General features: G+C 44.5%; 1 protein-coding gene across 12 annotated transcripts in view; it reads left to right on the top strand.

The window, feature by feature from the left end:
* LOC110491279 (transforming acidic coiled-coil-containing protein 2) overlaps positions 1 to 18,438 on the top strand; it is a 212,832-nt gene that overhangs the window by 115,145 nt on the left and 79,249 nt on the right. For 9 of the 12 annotated variants that reach the window (XM_090201791.1, XM_090201784.1, XM_090201787.1 and 6 more), the window contains one exon: positions 2,143 to 2,922. In XM_090201791.1, coding sequence (XP_090057917.1) covers positions 2,143 to 2,922 — 780 coding nt within the window. The remainder of the gene's footprint in view (positions 1 to 2,142; positions 2,923 to 18,438) is intronic. The other 3 variants (XM_090201792.1, XM_090201803.1, XM_090201804.1) reach the window with 1 other exon arrangement.

An 18,438-nucleotide genomic window follows, 5' to 3' on the forward strand; every position in this document is an offset into this window, starting at 1 on the left:
ATACCATACCAGACCATACCACACCAAACCATACCACACAATACCAAACCATACCACACCATACCAAACCACACAATACCAAACCATACCACACCATATCACACTACACCAAACCATACCACACGATACCACACTACACAAAACCACACAATACCAAACCATACCACACTATACCACACTGCACCAAACCATACCACACTATACCAAACCATATCACACAATGCCAAACCATACCACACCATGCCAAACCAAACCACACCAAACACACAGCATACCACATTATACCACACCACACCACAATACAGCACACCACACTATAACATACCACGCTATACCATACCACACTATACCATACCACACTATACCATTACACACTATACCATACCACACTATACCACACCACACTATACCACACCACTCCACACTACACCATACCAAACCAAACCATACCACACCAAATACACACCATACCACACAAAACCACACCATACCACACTATACCATACCACACCACAATACAGCATACCACACTATACCATACCACACTATACCATACCACACTATACCATACCACACTATACCACACCACACTATACCACACCACTCCACACTACACCATACCAAACCAAACCATACCACACCAAATACACACCATACCACACAAAACCACACCATACCACACTATACCATACCACACCACAATACAGCATACCACACTATACCATACCACACTATACCATACCACACTATACCATACCACACTATACCACACCACACTATACCACACCACTCCACACTATAACATACCACAACATACCACACTATACTACAACATACCATATCACACTATATATAGGCTATACCATACCACACCACACCACACTATAGAACACTATACCACACCACACTATACCACACCACTCTCTACCATACCACACTATACCATACCACACTATACCATACCACACCACACAAAACCACACCACACTATACCATACCACACCACAACTTACTAGACCACAACCACACTATACCATAACCACACCATACCAACCCAAACTATACCATACCACACTATACCATACCACACTATACCATATCCATACCAAACCATACCACACTATAACATACCATACCACACTATACCAAACCAAACCACACCACACCATACCAAACCATACGAAACCATGCCTCACTATACCATACCACACTATACCATATCCATACCAAACCATTCCACACTATAACATACCATACCACACTATACCACACATACCAAACCATACCATACCACACCATATCAGACCATACCACACCGTACCATACCATAGCACACCATACCACACTATACCAAACCATACCATACCAGACCATACCACACCAAACCATATCACACAATACCAAACCATACCACACCATATCACACTACACCAAACCATACCACACTATACCACACTACACAAAACCACACAATACCAAACCATACCACACTATACCACACTGCACCAAACCATACCACACTATACCAAACCATATCACACAATGCCAAACCATACCACACCATGCCAAACCAAACCACACCAAACACACAGCATACCACATTATACCACACCATACCACACATATCATACCACACCATACTACACTATATCATACCACACCATACCAAACCATACCATACCACACCATACCATACCACACCATACCACACTAAACCAAACCATACCACACCATACCACACTATACCAAACCATACCACACCAAACCATACCACACAATACCAAACCATACCATACCACACTATACCATACCACACCATACCACACAATACTACACTATACCACACTATACTGTACCACACTCTACTATACCACACTGTACCATACTATACCACACTATACCTTACGACACCACACCATACCACACTGCACCACACCATACCACACTATACTATACCACACAATACCACACTATACCACACCATACCACACAATGCTATACTATACCACACTATAGCATACCACACTATACCATACCACACCACACCATTACCACACTGTACCAAACCAAACAGCCAACAATTATGTGTATGTTTTTGTGTGTAGTTTGTTAATCCACGTGTCTCCCTCCTGTTCTGTCCAGGTCCTCCCTGACAGAGGCTGAGCAGACTGAGGAGAGGAGTAAGCCTCCTTCTTTCACCTCCTCCTCCCCACCTCCTCCCCCTGTCACCTCCTCCCCACCTCCTCCCCCTGTCACCTCCTCCCCACCTCCTCCCCCAGCCACCTCCTCCCCACCTCCTCCCCCTGCCACCTCCTCCCCACCTCCTCCCCCTGTCACCTCCTCCCCTCCTCCTCCCCCTGTCACCTCCTCCCCACCTCCTCCCCCTGCCACCTCCTCCCCTCCTCCTCCCCCTGTCACCTCCTCCCCACCTCCTCCCACGTCTCCTGGACAAGTCTTCCAGTACCCTCCTGCCCTCCCTCCCTACCTTCAGGAAGATTTTCCCACCCCTCCTCCCACTCCTCAAGAGAGGCTGCCCCCAGAGCTCCAGTCGACTGAGCCCGGCACTCCACTTCCTGCAACCCCCCAGGCTCCAGCAGAAGCCCCAGAAACTCCGGCTTCTTCCCCACCAGCCCAGTCTTCTTCCCCACCAGCCCAGGCTTCTTCCCCACCAGCCCAGGCTTCTTCCCCACCAGCCCAGGCTTCTTCCCCACCAGCCCAGGCTTCTTCCCCACCTGCAGCTCTTGCAGCAACCCCGGTTGTCCCGCCTCTACCTGTACCTACACCCTCTGAGAGTCGGGACACCACACTCACCACCACTACATTCTCTGAACCCCTGACAGAATCCCCAGCCTCCCTACCTCAACCTCCACCCCGTGAAGAGGACACCATCTCCACCCCTGCACCCTGTGACCCTACACCCAGGTATGGTTACCACTATGTCGCTATATTGGACCAGTGTCATATACACCTACAGTACCAGTCAAAAGTTTGGACACACCTACTTATTCCAGGGTTTTTAATTTTATTTTGTAAAATAATAGTGAAGACATCAAAACGATGAGATAACACATATGGAATCATGTAGTAACCATAAAAGTGTAAAACAAAAAACAAAAAATATTTTACATTTTGAGATTCTTCAAATGACAGCTTTGATGACAGCTTTGCACACAGGTCAAATCAAATCAAATGTATTTATAAAGCCCTTCTTACATCAGCTGAAATCTCAAAGTGCTGTACAGAAACCCAGCCTAAACCCAGCCTAAAACCCTCAAACAGCAAGCAATGCAGGTGTAGAAGCACTTGAATTACAGAGACTAGCTTCTCCACCATCACGTACCAGTCGCATCTTAACCACTTCAATAGAATAAGGCCAGATCTACTTCTTGGCTGGTACTCAATTGTATAGTATTGTATAGTATTTAATTGATTTATTTTTAATTTAACATTTATTTAACTAAAGTAACCCATTGTTCTCTCTAGGAACACATTTATTTCAATACGCAATTGAGTGCACTTGACAGTGATTATTAAGGTGTGGAAACTTTTCCAGTTGAACATTCTGCTCCAGTCCTGCTAGGTTAGAATTTGACTGATTTGTTGTCATTGAGTTGATTTCAGAGAGAGTGAGAGAGTGAGAGAGTGAGAGAGTGAGTGAGTGAGTGAGTGAGTGAGAGGGAGAGAGAGGGAGAGAGAGGGAGAGAGCGGGAGATTGAGAGGGAGAGAGAGAGAGAGAAACAGAGAGAGAGAGAGAGAGAGACAGAGAGAGAGAGAGAGAGTTGTGTGTGTGTATTGTAGGCTTAGTGAGAGCTGAGGTGTGTGCTTCTATAACTATCCTCACAAGGACAGTAGAACAAGGAAAATTCTCCCTCGTGGGGACATTTCCCAGATTCCCTGTGAGGAAAAAGTCTAATTTAATCTTAGGGATAAGAGACAGTTACAATTATGGTTCGGGTTACAATTAAGGTAAGTGGTTAGGGTATAGGGTATAGGGTTAGGGTTTGGGTATAGGGTATAGGGTATAGGGAATAGGGTTAGGGTATAGGGTATAGGGTATAGGGTTAGGGTATAGGGTTAGGGTATAGGGTATAGGGTATAGGGTTAGGGTATAGGGTTTGGGTATAGGGTTAGGGTATAGGGTATAGGGTTAGGGTATAGGGAATAGGGTTAGGGTATAGGGTATAGGGTATAGGGTTAGGGTATAGGGTATAGGGTTAGGGTATCGGGTATAGGGTATAGGGTTAGGGTATAGGGTTTGGGTATAGGGTTATGGTATAGGGTTAGGGTATAGGGTTAGGGTATAGGGTTAGGGTATAGGGTTAGAGTAAGGTTAGGGTATAGGGTAAGGTTAGGGTATCGGGTTAGGGTATATGGTATAGGGTTAGGGTATAGGGTAAGGTTAGGGTAAGGTTAGGGTATAGGGTATAGGGTTAGAGTATAGGGTAAAGTTAGTGGTTAGGGTATAGGGTTAGGGTATAGGGTTAGGGTATAGGGTTAGGGTATAGGGTATAGGGTTAGGGTATAGGGTATAGGGTATAGGGTATAGGGTATAGGGTTAGGGTATAGGGTTAGGGTATAGGGTAAGGTTAGTGGTTAGGGTTAGGGTATAGGGTTAGGGTATAGGGTTAGGGTATAGGGTAAGGTTAGAGGTTAGGGATTATACTATTTTGAATGGAAATACATTTTTAGGCCCCCACGCCAATGAAAGTGTGTGTGTGTGTGTGTGTGTGTGTGTGTGTGTGTTGACTTGATAAGTACATAATGCCTTGTAATCGTGTTTTTTCCATCTTGCACTTCCACATTCCACCAGCAGAGGGCAGGTATGACCCAATGATGTCATATATAACACTGTCACAGTATTCACACTCCGTCTCTCTCTGCACCCTGCTGTCTGCCCTACGCAGTTAGGTGGTGCTTAACATAGAAACACAATCCATAGATTGGGTTTTCCCATTCAAAATGATGATGGCGTCATGGTTGGACTGGCAGCCATTGCGGGTGTACCTGTAGGAGCCAAACAGGATGTAAAACCATTCTATTTCTATGGTGTAGTGTGCATAGACAATCCCAGCTAAAACATACACCATATACACAAAAGTATGTGGACACCCCTTCAAATTAGTGGATTCGGCTATTTCAGCCACACCCGTTGCTGACAGGCGTATAAAATGGAGCACACAGCCATGCAAATCTCCATAGCAGGGCGGCAGGGTAGCCTAGTGGTTAGAGCGTTGCAAGTTCAAACCCCCGAGCTGACAAGGTACAAATCTGTCGTTCTGCCCCCTGAACAGGCAGTTAACCCCACTGTTCCTAGGCCGTCATTGAAAATAAGAATTTGTTCTTTATTAACTGACTTGCCTAGTTAAATAAAGGTAAAATAAAAAACATTGGCAGGCGAATGACCCGTGCTGAAGAGCTCAGTGACTTTCAACGTGGCACCGTCCTAGCATGCCACCTTTCCAAAAATGGCAGTTCATCACATTTCTGCCCTGGTGAACTGTAAGTGCTGTTATTGTGAAGTGGAAACGTGTAAGAGCAACAACGGCTTAGCCGTGAAGTGGTAGACCACACAAGCTCATGAAAAAGAACCGCCCAAGCACATAAAAATCCTTCTCAGAAGAGTTGGAGGCTGTTATATTAATGTGGTAAAACAATGTGTGCTTTTGGGAATGAGATGTTTGACTAGCAGGTGTCCACATACTTTTGGTCATGTAGTTTACCTCATCAGTCCATCTCATCCACTACTATATGTTAAAGATGTACCACGGTATCCATAAATCGCTACGCCATTTCCTGGATGCTAAAATTCAGTACCATTTAAACCGCTGTGAAATACACTGAACACAAATATCAATGTAAAACATTTAAGGAGCAGAAAATACATTTATAAATGTTTTTGCCCATATACACAAAAAGCTTATTTCTCTCAAATGTTGTGCAAAAAATGTGTTTTCATCCCTTTTAGTGATCCATCCACCTGACAGGTGTGTCATATCAAGAGGCTGATTAATGATCATTACACAGGTGCACCTTGTGCTGAGGACAAAAAAAGGCCACTAAAATGTGCAATTTTGTCACACAACACAATAACACAGATGTCTCAAGTTTTGAGGGAGGATGCAAAATGCTGACTGCAGGAAGGTCCACCAGAGCTGTTGCCAGAGATTTGAATGTTCCTTTCTCTACCATAAGCCGGCTCCAACGTTGTTTTAGAGAATTTTGCAGCGCCTCCAACCGGCCTCACAACTGCAGACCGCATGTATGGCGTGGTGTGGGTGAGCGGTTTGCTGATGTCAACGTTGTGAACAGAGTGCCCAATGGATGGGGATGGGGATATGGTATGGGCAGGCATAATTGCATTTTATCTATGAAAATTTGAACACAAATATTTCATTTTATTTTTTAAAGTCAGTTAAGAACCAATTCTTATTTACAATGATAAAAATACCAATTTTCTTAAAGAATCTGTGACCATCAGATGCACATCTGCATTCCCAGTCATGTTAAATCCATAGATTAGGGCCTAATTAATATATTTCAATTGACTGATTTCCTTTATATGAATTGTAACTTTAGTAAAATCAGTGAAATTGTTGCGTGTTTATATTTTTGTTCATAATTTGTGTTTCGTCTGTTTGAAGCCACAAGTAAAAGACCGATCTATAAAACTGGAGAAATGGGGGGAAAGCATAGAAACAGAGCGCATAGAACAGATCTACTGCGTCTTAGACTTGACATCTATAACTCAGATTTCTATGCAAATTTTTCCAGGTCGCACGAAAATGTTACATATTGTGGCTTTCAATTATATACATTTTTTGTTGTTGTTGCATATGTCATGTAGCACACTCAAATCAAATCAAATACATGTATAAAGCCCTTTCTACATCAGAATGTATGTATATAGCCCTTCGTACATCAGCTGATATCAGCAAAGTGCTGTACAGAAACCCAGCCTAAAACCCCAAACAGCAAGCAATGCAGGTGTAGAAGCACGGTGGCTAGGAAAAACTCCCTAGAAAGGCCAAAACCTAGGAAGAAACCTAGAGAGGAACCAGGCTATGAGGGGTGGCCAGTCCTCTTCTGGCTGTGCCGGGTAGAGAGGAACCAGGCTATGAGGGGTGGCCAGTCCTCTTCTGGCTGTGCCGGGTAGAGAGGAACCAGGCTATGAGGGGTGGCCAGTCCTCTTCTGGCTGTGCCGGGTAGAGAGGAACCAGGCTATGAGGGGTGGCCAGTCCTCTTCTGGCTGTGCCGGGTAGAGAGGAACCAGGCTATGAGGGGTGGCCAGTCCTCTTCTGGCTGTGCCGAGTAGAGAGGAACCAGGCTATGAGGGGTGGCCAGTCCTCTTCTGGCTGTGCCGGGTGGAGATTATAACAGCATACTGTACGCCTGTAATTGTAGTACCTCTAAATCCTATCTGGCATTCATACATCTATGAAAACCACACACACATATATATATATATATATATACATATATATACATACATATACATATATATATATATATATATATATATATATATATATATATATATATATATATATATATATATATATATATATATATATATATATATATATATATATATATATATATATATATGTTTTAGAGAAGAGTCTTACATCTTAGAGATTTTACAGAATTATAGTTTTATAATTATATAATTTTATAATTTAGAATTTAGAATTATAGTTATTATAGTTAAAACTATGCTGTTTTTTTTTTAGTTGTATCCTGGGGGCAGAGCTGAATGAACTTGGCATACATACATTCATAATACATTCATAAGAACCCCCCTTCTCCCTGTGAAAACAGTGCCCAGGGAATACAGCACTGCGGGCTACTGAAGAGTGGTGCAGCGGCAGTAGCTATCATCTATGATGATGTGTAAATAGAGTAGAAGCAGAGAGGGAAGCAGAGCCCAGAGGGTAGCAACAAGGAGCCCTGCTATTGGCTGTGGAAGAGAGGAGGAAGGAGTAGCTCTGCCATTGGCTGTGAAGTGGAGGATCACATCTATGATTATTGTAATTGAAGAGACACAGTGACTTGGGAGAGAAACACATATCAGCGACAGAGTCTAGGGAGATAAATAGGTAGTGAGACAGCTTGATGTACCAGGACACCCCCTGGACAGGACACTAGTCTATCTCCTGTTTCTGTAGTGAAACAGCTTGATGTACCAGGACACCCCCTGGACAGGACACTAGTCTATCTCCTGTTTCTGTAGTGAGACAGCTTGATGTACAGGACACCCCCTGGACAGGACACCCCCTGGACAGGACACTAGTCTATCTCCTGTTTCTGTAGTGAGACAGCTTGATGTACAGGACACCCCCTGGAAAGGACACTAGTCTATCTCCTGTTTCTGTAGTGAGACAGCTTGATGTACAGGACACCCCCTGGACAGGACACCTCCTGGACAGGACACTAGTCAGATTGATGTACAGTACACCCCTTGGACAGGACACTAGTCTATCTCCTGTTTCTGTAGTGAGACAGCTTGATGTACAGGACACTAGTCTATCTCCTGTTTCTGTAGGGAGACACCTTGAAGGAGGACACCCCCTGACAGGACACTAGTCTATCTCCTGTTTCTGTAGTGAGACAGCTTGATGTACCAGGACACCCCCTGGACAGGACACTAGTCTATCTCCTGTTTCTGTAGGGAGACAGCTTGAAGGAGGACACCCCCTGACAGGACACTAGTCTACCACAGGGCCTTACCCCCAATCCGTAACGCTAAGTAGAGACGCAGCAGTCCCATTTTAACAGTCTTTGGGATTGAACTCACAACTCTTCTGTTCTCAGGGCAGACACCCTAACCACAAGACCACTGAGTAGGGCTACGGTCAACAAGACCACTGAGTAGGGCTACGGTTAACAAGACCACTGAGTAGGGCTACGGTTAACAAGACCACTGAGTAGGGCTACGGTCAACAAGACCACTGAGTAGGGCTACGGTTAACAAGACCACTGAGTAGGGCTACGGTCAAGGTTAGTGAAAGGGTTAACAAGACCACTGAGTAGGGCTACGGTTAACAAGACCACTGAGTAGGGCTACGGTTAACAAGACCACTGAGTAGGGCTACGGTCAACAAGACCACTGAGTAGGGCTACGGTTAACAAGACCACTGAGTAGGGCTACGGTCAACAAGACCACTGACTAGGGCTACGGTCAACAAGACCACTGAGTAGGGCTACGGTCAACAAGACCACTGAGTAGGGCTACGGTTAACAAGACCACTGAGTAGGGCTACGGTTAACAAGACCACTGACTAGGGCTACGGTCAACAAGACCACTGAGTAGGGCTACGGTTAACAAGACCACTGAGTAGGGCTACGGTTAACAAGACCACTGAGTAGGGCTACGGTCAACAAGACCACTGAGTAGGGCTACGGTTAACAAGACCACTGAGTAGGGCTACGGTCAACAAGACCACTGAGTAGGGCTACGGTTAACAAGACCACTGAGTAGGGCTACGGTTAACAAGACCACTGAGTAGGGCTACGGTTAACAAGACCACTGAGTAGGGCTACGGTCAACAAGACCACTGAGTAGGGCTACGGTTAAGGTTAGTGGAAGGGTCAACAAGACCACTGAGTAGGGCTACGGTTAACAAGACCACTGAGTAGGGCTACGGTCAACAAGACCACTGAGTAGGGCTACGGTCAACAAGACCACTGAGTAGGGCTACGGTCAACAAGACCACTGAGTAGGGCTACGGTCAACAAGACCACTGAGTAGGGCTACGGTTAACAAGACCACTGAGTAGGGCTACGGTTAACAAGACCACTGAGTAGGGCTACGGTCAAGAAGACCACTGAGTAGGGCTACGGTTAACAAGACCACTGAGTAGGGCTACGGTTAACAAGACCACTGAGTAGGGCTACGGTCAACAAGACCACTGAGTAGGGCTACGGTTAAGGTTAGTGGAAGGGTTAACAAGACCACTGAGTAGGGCTACGGTTAACAAGACCACTGAGTAGGGCTACGGACAAGGTTAGTGGAAGGGTTAACTGTCGTTGTGCAGTTGTTGGAGGGTATAAACTATGAGAACAACGGAGTACTAGAGACACTAAATAAGGCTTTGATTAAAACTACCACTCGGGTGATGAGAGAAATATTTAAATGAACGTGTTGTGAAAACCACGTGTCGGACAGTTTACTACAATACACTGAACAATACAGTAAGAACCTAAATAAACATTTAAAACATGTCATTCTAAGTTGAACATTGTGTGTACATAGCCCCAGGATAGCAACTCTGTGAGAGGGTGTTATGGGATACGAACAGGGAGAGAACTCTGTGAGAGGGTGTTATGGGATACGAACAGGGAGAGGACTCTGTGAGAGGGTGTTATGGGATACGAACAGGGAGAGAACTCTGTGAGAGGGTGTTATGGGATACGAACAGGGAGAGAACTCTGTGAGAGGGTGTTATGGGATACGAACAGGGAGAGAACTCTGTGAGAGGGTGTTATGGGATATGAACAGGGAGAGAACTCTGTGAGAGGGTGTTATAGGATATGAACAGGGAGAGAACTCTGTGAGAGGGTGTTATGGGATAGGAACAGGGAGATAACTCTGTGAGAGGGTGTTATGGGATACGAACAGGGACAAAGAAGCAGGTTCTTGCCCTAGGCTCCTTCAGACATACAGACAGACTGCCGGAGACAAAGGTGAACAGAAGGGTTTTATGCCCATCGGCCCTTTGAGAGACGAATAAGACAGCTGACATAAGCCTCAGCTCTCTCTCCTGTTAGCTCTATAACTGTTGGTAGACTGAGAGGGATTTAGTGGGATATAGTTCATCTCTCTCTCTCTCCTGTTAGCTCTATAACTGTTGGTAGACAGAGGGATTTAGTGGGATATATTTCATCTCTCTCTCTCTCCTGTTAGCTCTCTAACTGTTGGTAGACTGAGAGGGATTTAGTGGGATATATTTCATCTCTCTCTCTCTCCTGTTAGCTCTCTAACTGTTGGTAGACTGAGAGGGATTTAGTGGGATATATTTCATCTCTCTCTCTCTCCTGTTAGCTCTATAACTGTTGGTAGACAGAGGGATTTAGTGGGATATATTCCATCTCTCTCTCTCTCTCTCCTGTTAGCTCTATAACTGTTGGTAGACAGAGGGATTTAGTGGGATATATTCCATCTCTCTCTCTCTCCTGTTAGCTCTCTAACTGTTGGTAGACTGAGAGGGATTTAGTGGGATATATTCCATCTCTCTCTCTCTCCTGTTAGCTCTCTAACTGTTGGTAGACAGAGGGATTTAGTGGGATATATTTCATCTCTCTCTCTCTCCTGTTAGCTCTCTAACTGTTGGTAGACAGAGGGATTTAGTGGGATATAGTTCATCTCTCTCTCTCCTGTTAGCTCTCTAACTGTTGGTAGACTGAGAGGGATTTAGTGGGATATATTTCATCTCTCTCTCTCTCCTGTTAGCTCTCTAACTGTTGGTAGACAGAGGGATTTAGTGGGATATATTTCATCTCTCTCTCTCTCCTGTTAGCTCTCTAACTGTTGGTAGACAGAGGGATTTAGTGGGATATATTTCATCTCTCTCTCTCTCCTGTTAGCTCTATAACTGTTGGTAGACTGAGGGATTTAGTGGGATATATTTCATCTCTCTCTCTCCTGTTAGCTCTCTAACTGTTGGTAGACAGAGGGATTTAGTGGGATATATTTCATCTCTCTCTCTCTCCTGTTAGCTCTATAACTGTTGGTAGACTGAGAGGGATTTAGTGGGATATATTTCATCTCTCTCTCTCTCCTGTTAGCTCTCTAACTGTTGGTAGACAGAGGGATTTAGTGGGATATATTTCATCTCTCTCTCTCTCCTGTTAGCTCTCTAACTGTTGGTAGACTGAGAGGGATTTAGTGGGATATATTTCATCTCTCTCTCTCTCCTGTTAGCTCTATAACTGTTGGTAGACTGAGAGGGATTTAGTGGGATATATTTCATCTCTCTCTCTCTCCTGTTAGCTCTATAACTGTTGGTAGACTGAGAGGGATTTAGTGGGATATATTTCATCTCTCTCTCTCTCCTGTTAGCTCTATAACTGTTGGTAGACTGAGAGGGATTTAGTGGGATATATTTCATCTCTCTCTCTCTCCTGTTAGCTCTATAACTGTTGGTAGACAGAGGGATTTAGTGGGATATATTCCATCTCTCTCTCTCTCTCCTGTTAGCTCTCTAACTGTTGGTAGACTGAGAGGGATTTAGTGGGATATATTTCATCTCTCTCTCTCTCCTGTTAGCTCTCTAACTGTTGGTAGACAGAGGGATTTAGTGGGATATATTTCATCTCTCTCTCTCTCCTGTTAGCTCTATAACTGTTGGTAGACAGAGGGATTTAGTGGGATATATTTCATCTCTCTCTCTCTCCTGTTAGCTCTCTAACTGTTGGTAGACTGAGAGGGATTTAGTGGGATATATTTCATCTCTCTCTCTCTCCTGTTAGCTCTCTAACTGTTGGTAGACAGAGGGATTTAGTGGGATATATTTCATCTCTCTCTCTCTCCTGTTAGCTCTCTAACTGTTGGTAGACAGAGGGATTTAGTGGGATATATTCCATCTCTCTCTCTCTCCTGTTAGCTCTATAACTGTTGGTAGACTGAGAGGGATTTAGTGGGATATATTTCATCTCTCTCTCTCTCCTGTTAGCTCTATAACTGTTGGTAGACTGAGAGGGATTTAGTGGGATATATTTCATCTCTCTCTCTCTCCTGTTAGCTCTATAACTGTTGGTAGACTGAGAGGGATTTAGTGGGATATATTTCATCTCTCTCTCTCTCCTGTTAGCTCTCTAACTGTTGGTAGACAGAGGGATTTAGTGGGATATATTTCATCTCTCTCTCTCTCCTGTTAGCTCTATAACTGTTGGTAGACTGAGGGATTTAGTGGGATATATTCCATCTCTCTCTCTCTCCTGTTAGCTCTCTAACTGTTGGTAGACTGAGAGGGATTTAGTGGGATATATTTCATCTCTCTCTCTCTCCTGTTAGCTCTATAACTGTTGGTAGACTGAGAGGGATTTAGTGGGATATATTTCATCTCTCTCTCTCTCCTGTTAGCTCTCTAACTGTTGGTAGACTGAGAGGGATTTAGTGGGATATATTTCATCTCTCTCTCTCTCCTGTTAGCTCTATAACTGTTGGTAGACAGAGGGATTTAGTGGGATATATTTCATCTCTCTCTCTCTCCTGTTAGCTCTCTAACTGTTGGTAGACTGAGAGGGATTTAGTGGGATATATTTCATCTCTCTCTCTCTCCTGTTAGCTCTATAACTGTTGGTAGACAGAGGGATTTAGTGGGATATATTTCATCTCTCTCTCTCTCCTGTTAGCTCTATAACTGTTGGTAGACTGAGAGGGATTTAGTGGGATATATTTCATCTCTCTCTCTCTCCTGTTAGCTCTCTAACTGTTGGTAGACTGAGAGGGATTTAGTGGGATATATTTCATCTCTCTCTCTCTCCTGTTAGCTCTCTAACTGTTGGTAGACAGAGGGATTTAGTGGGATATATTCCATCTCTCTCTCTCTCCTGTTAGCTCTCTAACTGTTGGTAGACTGAGGGATTTAGTGGGATATATTTCATCTCTCTCTCTCTCCTGTTAGCTCTATAACTGTTGGTAGACAGAGGGATTTAGTGGGATATATTTCATCTCTCTCTCTCTCCTGTTAGCTCTATAACTGTTGGTAGACAGAGGGATTTAGTGGGATATATTTCATCTCTCTCTCTCTCCTGTTAGCTCTCTAACTGTTGGTAGACTGAGAGGGATTTAGTGGGATATATTTCATCTCTCTCTCTCTCCTGTTAGCTCTCTAACTGTTGGTAGACTGAGAGGGATTTAGTGGGATATATTCCATCTCTCTCTCTCTCCTGTTAGCTCTCTAACTGTTGGTAGACTGAGGGATTTAGTGGGATATATTTCATCTCTCTCTCTCTCCTGTTAGCTCTCTAACTGTTGGTAGACTGAGAGGGATTTAGTGGGATATATTTCATCTCTCTCTCTCTCCTGTTAGCTCTCTAACTGTTGGTAGACTGAGAGGGATTTAGTGGGATATATTTCATCTCTCTCTCTCTCCTGTTAGCTCTCTAACTGTTGGTAGACTGAGAGGGATTTAGTGGGATATATTTCATCTCTCTCTCTCTCCTGTTAGCTCTATAACTGTTGGTAGACAGAGGGATTTAGTGGGATATATTTCATCTCTCTCTCTCTCCTGTTAGCTCTCTAACTGTTGGTAGACAGAGAGGGATTTAGTAGGATATATTTCATCTCTCTCTCTCTCCTGTTAGCTCTCTAACTGTTGGTAGACTGAGAGGGATTTAGTGGGATATATTTCATCTCTCTCTCTCTCCTGTTAGCTCTATAACTGTTGGTAGACTGAGAGGGATTTAGTGGGATATATTTCATCTCTCTCTCTCTCCTGTTAGCTCTATAACTGTTGGTAGACTGAGAGGGATTTAGTGGGATATATTCCATCTCTCTCTCTCTCTCTCCTGTTAGCTCTCTAACTGTTGGTAGACTGAGAGGGATTTAGTGGGATATATTTCATCTCTCTCTCTCTCCTGTTAGCTCTCTAACTGTTGGTAGACAGAGGGATTTAGTGGGATATATTTCATCTCTCTCTCTCTCCTGTTAGCTCTATAACTGTTGGTAGACTGAGAGGGATTTAGTGGGATATATTTCATCTCTCTCTCTCTCCTGTTAGCTCTCTAACTGTTGGTAGACTGAGAGGGATTTAGTGGGATATATTTCATCTCTCTCTCTCTCCTGTTAGCTCTCTAACTGTTGGTAGACACAGGGATTTAGTGGGATATATTCCATCTCTCTCTCTCTCCTGTTAGCTCTCTAACTGTTGGTAGACTGAGGGATTTAGTGGGATATATTTCATCTCTCTCTCTCTCCTGTTAGCTCTCTAACTGTTGGTAGACTGAGAGGGATTTAGTGGGATATATTTCATCTCTCTCTCTCTCCTGTTAGCTCTATAACTGTTGGTAGACAGAGGGATTTAGTGGGATATATTTCATCTCTCTCTCTCTCCTGTTAGCTCTATAACTGTTGGTAGACAGAGGGATTTAGTGGGATATATTTCATCTCTCTCTCTCTCCTGTTAGCTCTCTAACTGTTGGTAGACTGAGAGGGATTTAGTGGGATATATTTCATCTCTCTCTCTCTCCTGTTAGCTCTCTAACTGTTGGTAGACTGAGAGGGATTTAGTGGGATATATTCCATCTCTCTCTCTCTCCTGTTAGCTCTCTAACTGTTGGTAGACTGAGGGATTTAGTGGGATATATTTCATCTCTCTCTCTCTCCTGTTAGCTCTCTAACTGTTGGTAGACTGAGAGGGATTTAGTGGGATATATTTCATCTCTCTCTCTCTCCTGTTAGCTCTCTAACTGTTGGTAGACTGAGAGGGATTTAGTGGGATATATTTCATCTCTCTCTCTCTCCTGTTAGCTCTATAACTGTTGGTAGACAGAGGGATTTAGTGGGATATATTTCATCTCTCTCTCTCTCCTGTTAGCTCTCTAACTGTTGGTAGACAGAGGGATTTAGTGGGATATATTTCATCTCTCTCTCTCTCCTGTTAGCTCTATAACTGTTGGTAGACTGAGAGGGATTTAGTGGGATATATTTCATCTCTCTCTCTCTCCTGTTAGCTCTATAACTGTTGGTAGACTGAGAGGGATTTAGTGGGATATATTTCATCTCTCTCTCTCTCTCCTGTTAGCTCTCTAACTGTTGGTAGACTGAGAGGGATTTAGTGGGATATATTTCATCTCTCTCTCTCTCCTGTTAGCTCTATAACTGTTGGTAGACAGAGGGATTTAGTGGGATATATTTCATCTCTCTCTCTCTCCTGTTAGCTCTATAACTGTTGGTAGACTGAGAGGGATTTAGTGGGATATATTTCATCTCTCTCTCTCTCTCCTGTTAGCTCTCTAACTGTTGGTAGACAGAGGGATTTAGTGGGATATATTTCATCTCTGTCTCTCTCCTGTTAGCTCTCTAACTGTTGGTAGACTGAGAGGGATTTAGTGGGATATATTCCATCTCTCTCTCTCTCTCTCCTGTTAGCTCTCTAACTGTTGGTAGACAGAGGGATTTAGTGGGATATATTTCATCTCTCTCTCTCTCCTGTTAGCTCTCTAACTGTTGGTAGACTGAGAGGGATTTAGTGGGATATATTTCATCTCTCTCTCTCTCCTGTTAGCTCTCTAACTGTTGGTAGACTGAGAGGGATTTAGTGGGATATATTTCATCTCTCTCTCTCTCCTGTTAGCTCTATAACTGTTGGTAGACTGAGAGGGATTTAGTGGGATATATTTCATCTCTCTCTCTCTCCTGTTAGCTCTATAACTGTTGGTAGACAGAGGGATTTAGTGGGATATATTTCATCTCTCTCTCTCTCCTGTTAGCTCTATAACTGTTGGTAGACTGAGAGGGATTTAGTGGGATATATTTCATCTCTCTCTCTCTCCTGTTAGCTCTATAACTGTTGGTAGACAGAGGGATTTAGTGGGATATAGTTCATCTCTCTCTCTCCTGTTAGCTCTCTAACTGTTGGTAGACAGAGGGATTTAGTGGGATATATTTCATCTCTCTCTCTCTCCTGTTAGCTCTCTAACTGTTGGTAGACAGAGGGATTTAGTGGGATATATTTCATCTCTCTCTCTCTCCTGTTAGCTCTATAACTGTTGGTAGACAGAGGGATTTAGTGGGATATATTTCATCTCTCTCTCTCTCCTGTTAGCTCTCTAACTGTTGGTAGACTGAGAGGGATTTAGTGGGATATATTTCATCTCTCTCTCTCTCCTGTTAGCTCTCTAACTGTTGGTAGACTGAGAGGGATTTAGTGGGATATATTTCATCTCTCTCTCTCTCCTGTTAGCTCTCTAACTGTTGGTAGACTGAGGGATTTAGTGGGATATATTTCATCTCTCTCTCTCTCCTGTTAGCTCTATAACTGTTGGTAGACTGAGAGGGATTTAGTGGGATATATTTCATCTCTCTCTCTCTCCTGTTAGCTCTCTAACTGTTGGTAGACAGAGGGATTTAGTGGGATATATTTCATCTCTCTCTCTCTCCTGTTAGCTCTCTAACTGTTGGTAGACTGAGAGGGATTTAGTGGGATATATTTCATATTTCTTTATCTAATAAAAGGTTTTACTCCTCAGCGAGGGGAGATCTTACAGGAATGTATCTCCCATGAAACCCATAGGCGGTCTTCCTCCAACCTGGCCATGGTTTAAGTGTGAACTTTGAACCTACCCTGTTCACCTGCTGTTAACACATTTACATAATTTTTATTTTATTTAACTAGGCAAGTCAGTTAAGAACAAATTCTTATTTACAATGACGGCCTACCCCGGTTAAACCCGGACGACGCTGGGCCAATTGCGCCCCGCCCTACGGGACTCCCAATCACAGCCGGATGTGATACAGCCTGGATTTGAACCAGGGTTTCTGCAGTGATGCCTCTAGCGCTGAGCTGCAGTGCGTTAGACCGCTGAACCAGGGTCTGTAGTGAACCCTCTAGCGCTGAGCGGCAGTGCGTTAGACCGCTGAACCAGGGTCTGTAGTGACCCCTCTACCACTGAGATGCAGTGCGTTAGACCGCTGAACCAGGGTTTGTAGTGACACCTCTAGCACTGAGATGCAGTGCCTTAGACCGCTGAACCAGGGTCTGTAGTGACACCTCTACCACTGAGCTGCAGTGCGTTAGACCGCTGAACCAGGGTCTGTAGTGACCCCTCTAGCGCTGAGATGCAGTGCCTTAGACCGCTGAACCAGGGTCTGTAGTGACCCCTCTAGCGCTGAGCGGCAGTGCGTTAGACCACTGAACCAGGGTCTGTAGTGACACCTCTACCACTGAGCTGCAGTGCGTTAGACCGCTGAACCAGGGTCTGTAGTGACACCTCTACCACTGAGATGCAGTGCCTTAGACCGCTGAACCAGGGTCTGTAGTGACCCCTCTAGCACTGAGATGCAGTGCCTTAGACCGCTGAACCAGGGTCTGTAGTGACCCCTCTACCACTGAGCGGCAGTGCGTTAGACCGCTGAACCAGGGTCTGTAGTGACCCCTCTAGCGCTGAGCTGCAGTGCGTTAGACCGCTGAACCAGGGTCTGTAGTGACACCTCTAGCGCTGAGCTGCAGTGCGTTAGACCGCTGAACCAGGGTCTGTAGTGACACCTCTAGCACTGAGATGCAGTGCCTCAGACCGCTGAACCAGGGTCTGTAGTGACACCTCTACCACTGAGATGCAGTGTCTCAGACCTCTGAACCAGGGTCTGTAGTGACACCTCTAGCACTGAGCTGCAGTGCGTTAGACCGCTGAACCAGGGTCTGTAGTGACCCCTCTAGCGCTGAGCGGCAGTGCGTTAGACTGCTGAACCAGGGTCTGTAGTGACCCCTCTAGCAC

This window comes from Oncorhynchus mykiss, chromosome 16 (assembly GCF_057628025.1).
Source record: "Oncorhynchus mykiss isolate SJ-2025 chromosome 16, ASM5762802v1, whole genome shotgun sequence".
NCBI classification, from domain to species: domain Eukaryota; kingdom Metazoa; phylum Chordata; class Actinopteri; order Salmoniformes; family Salmonidae; genus Oncorhynchus; species Oncorhynchus mykiss.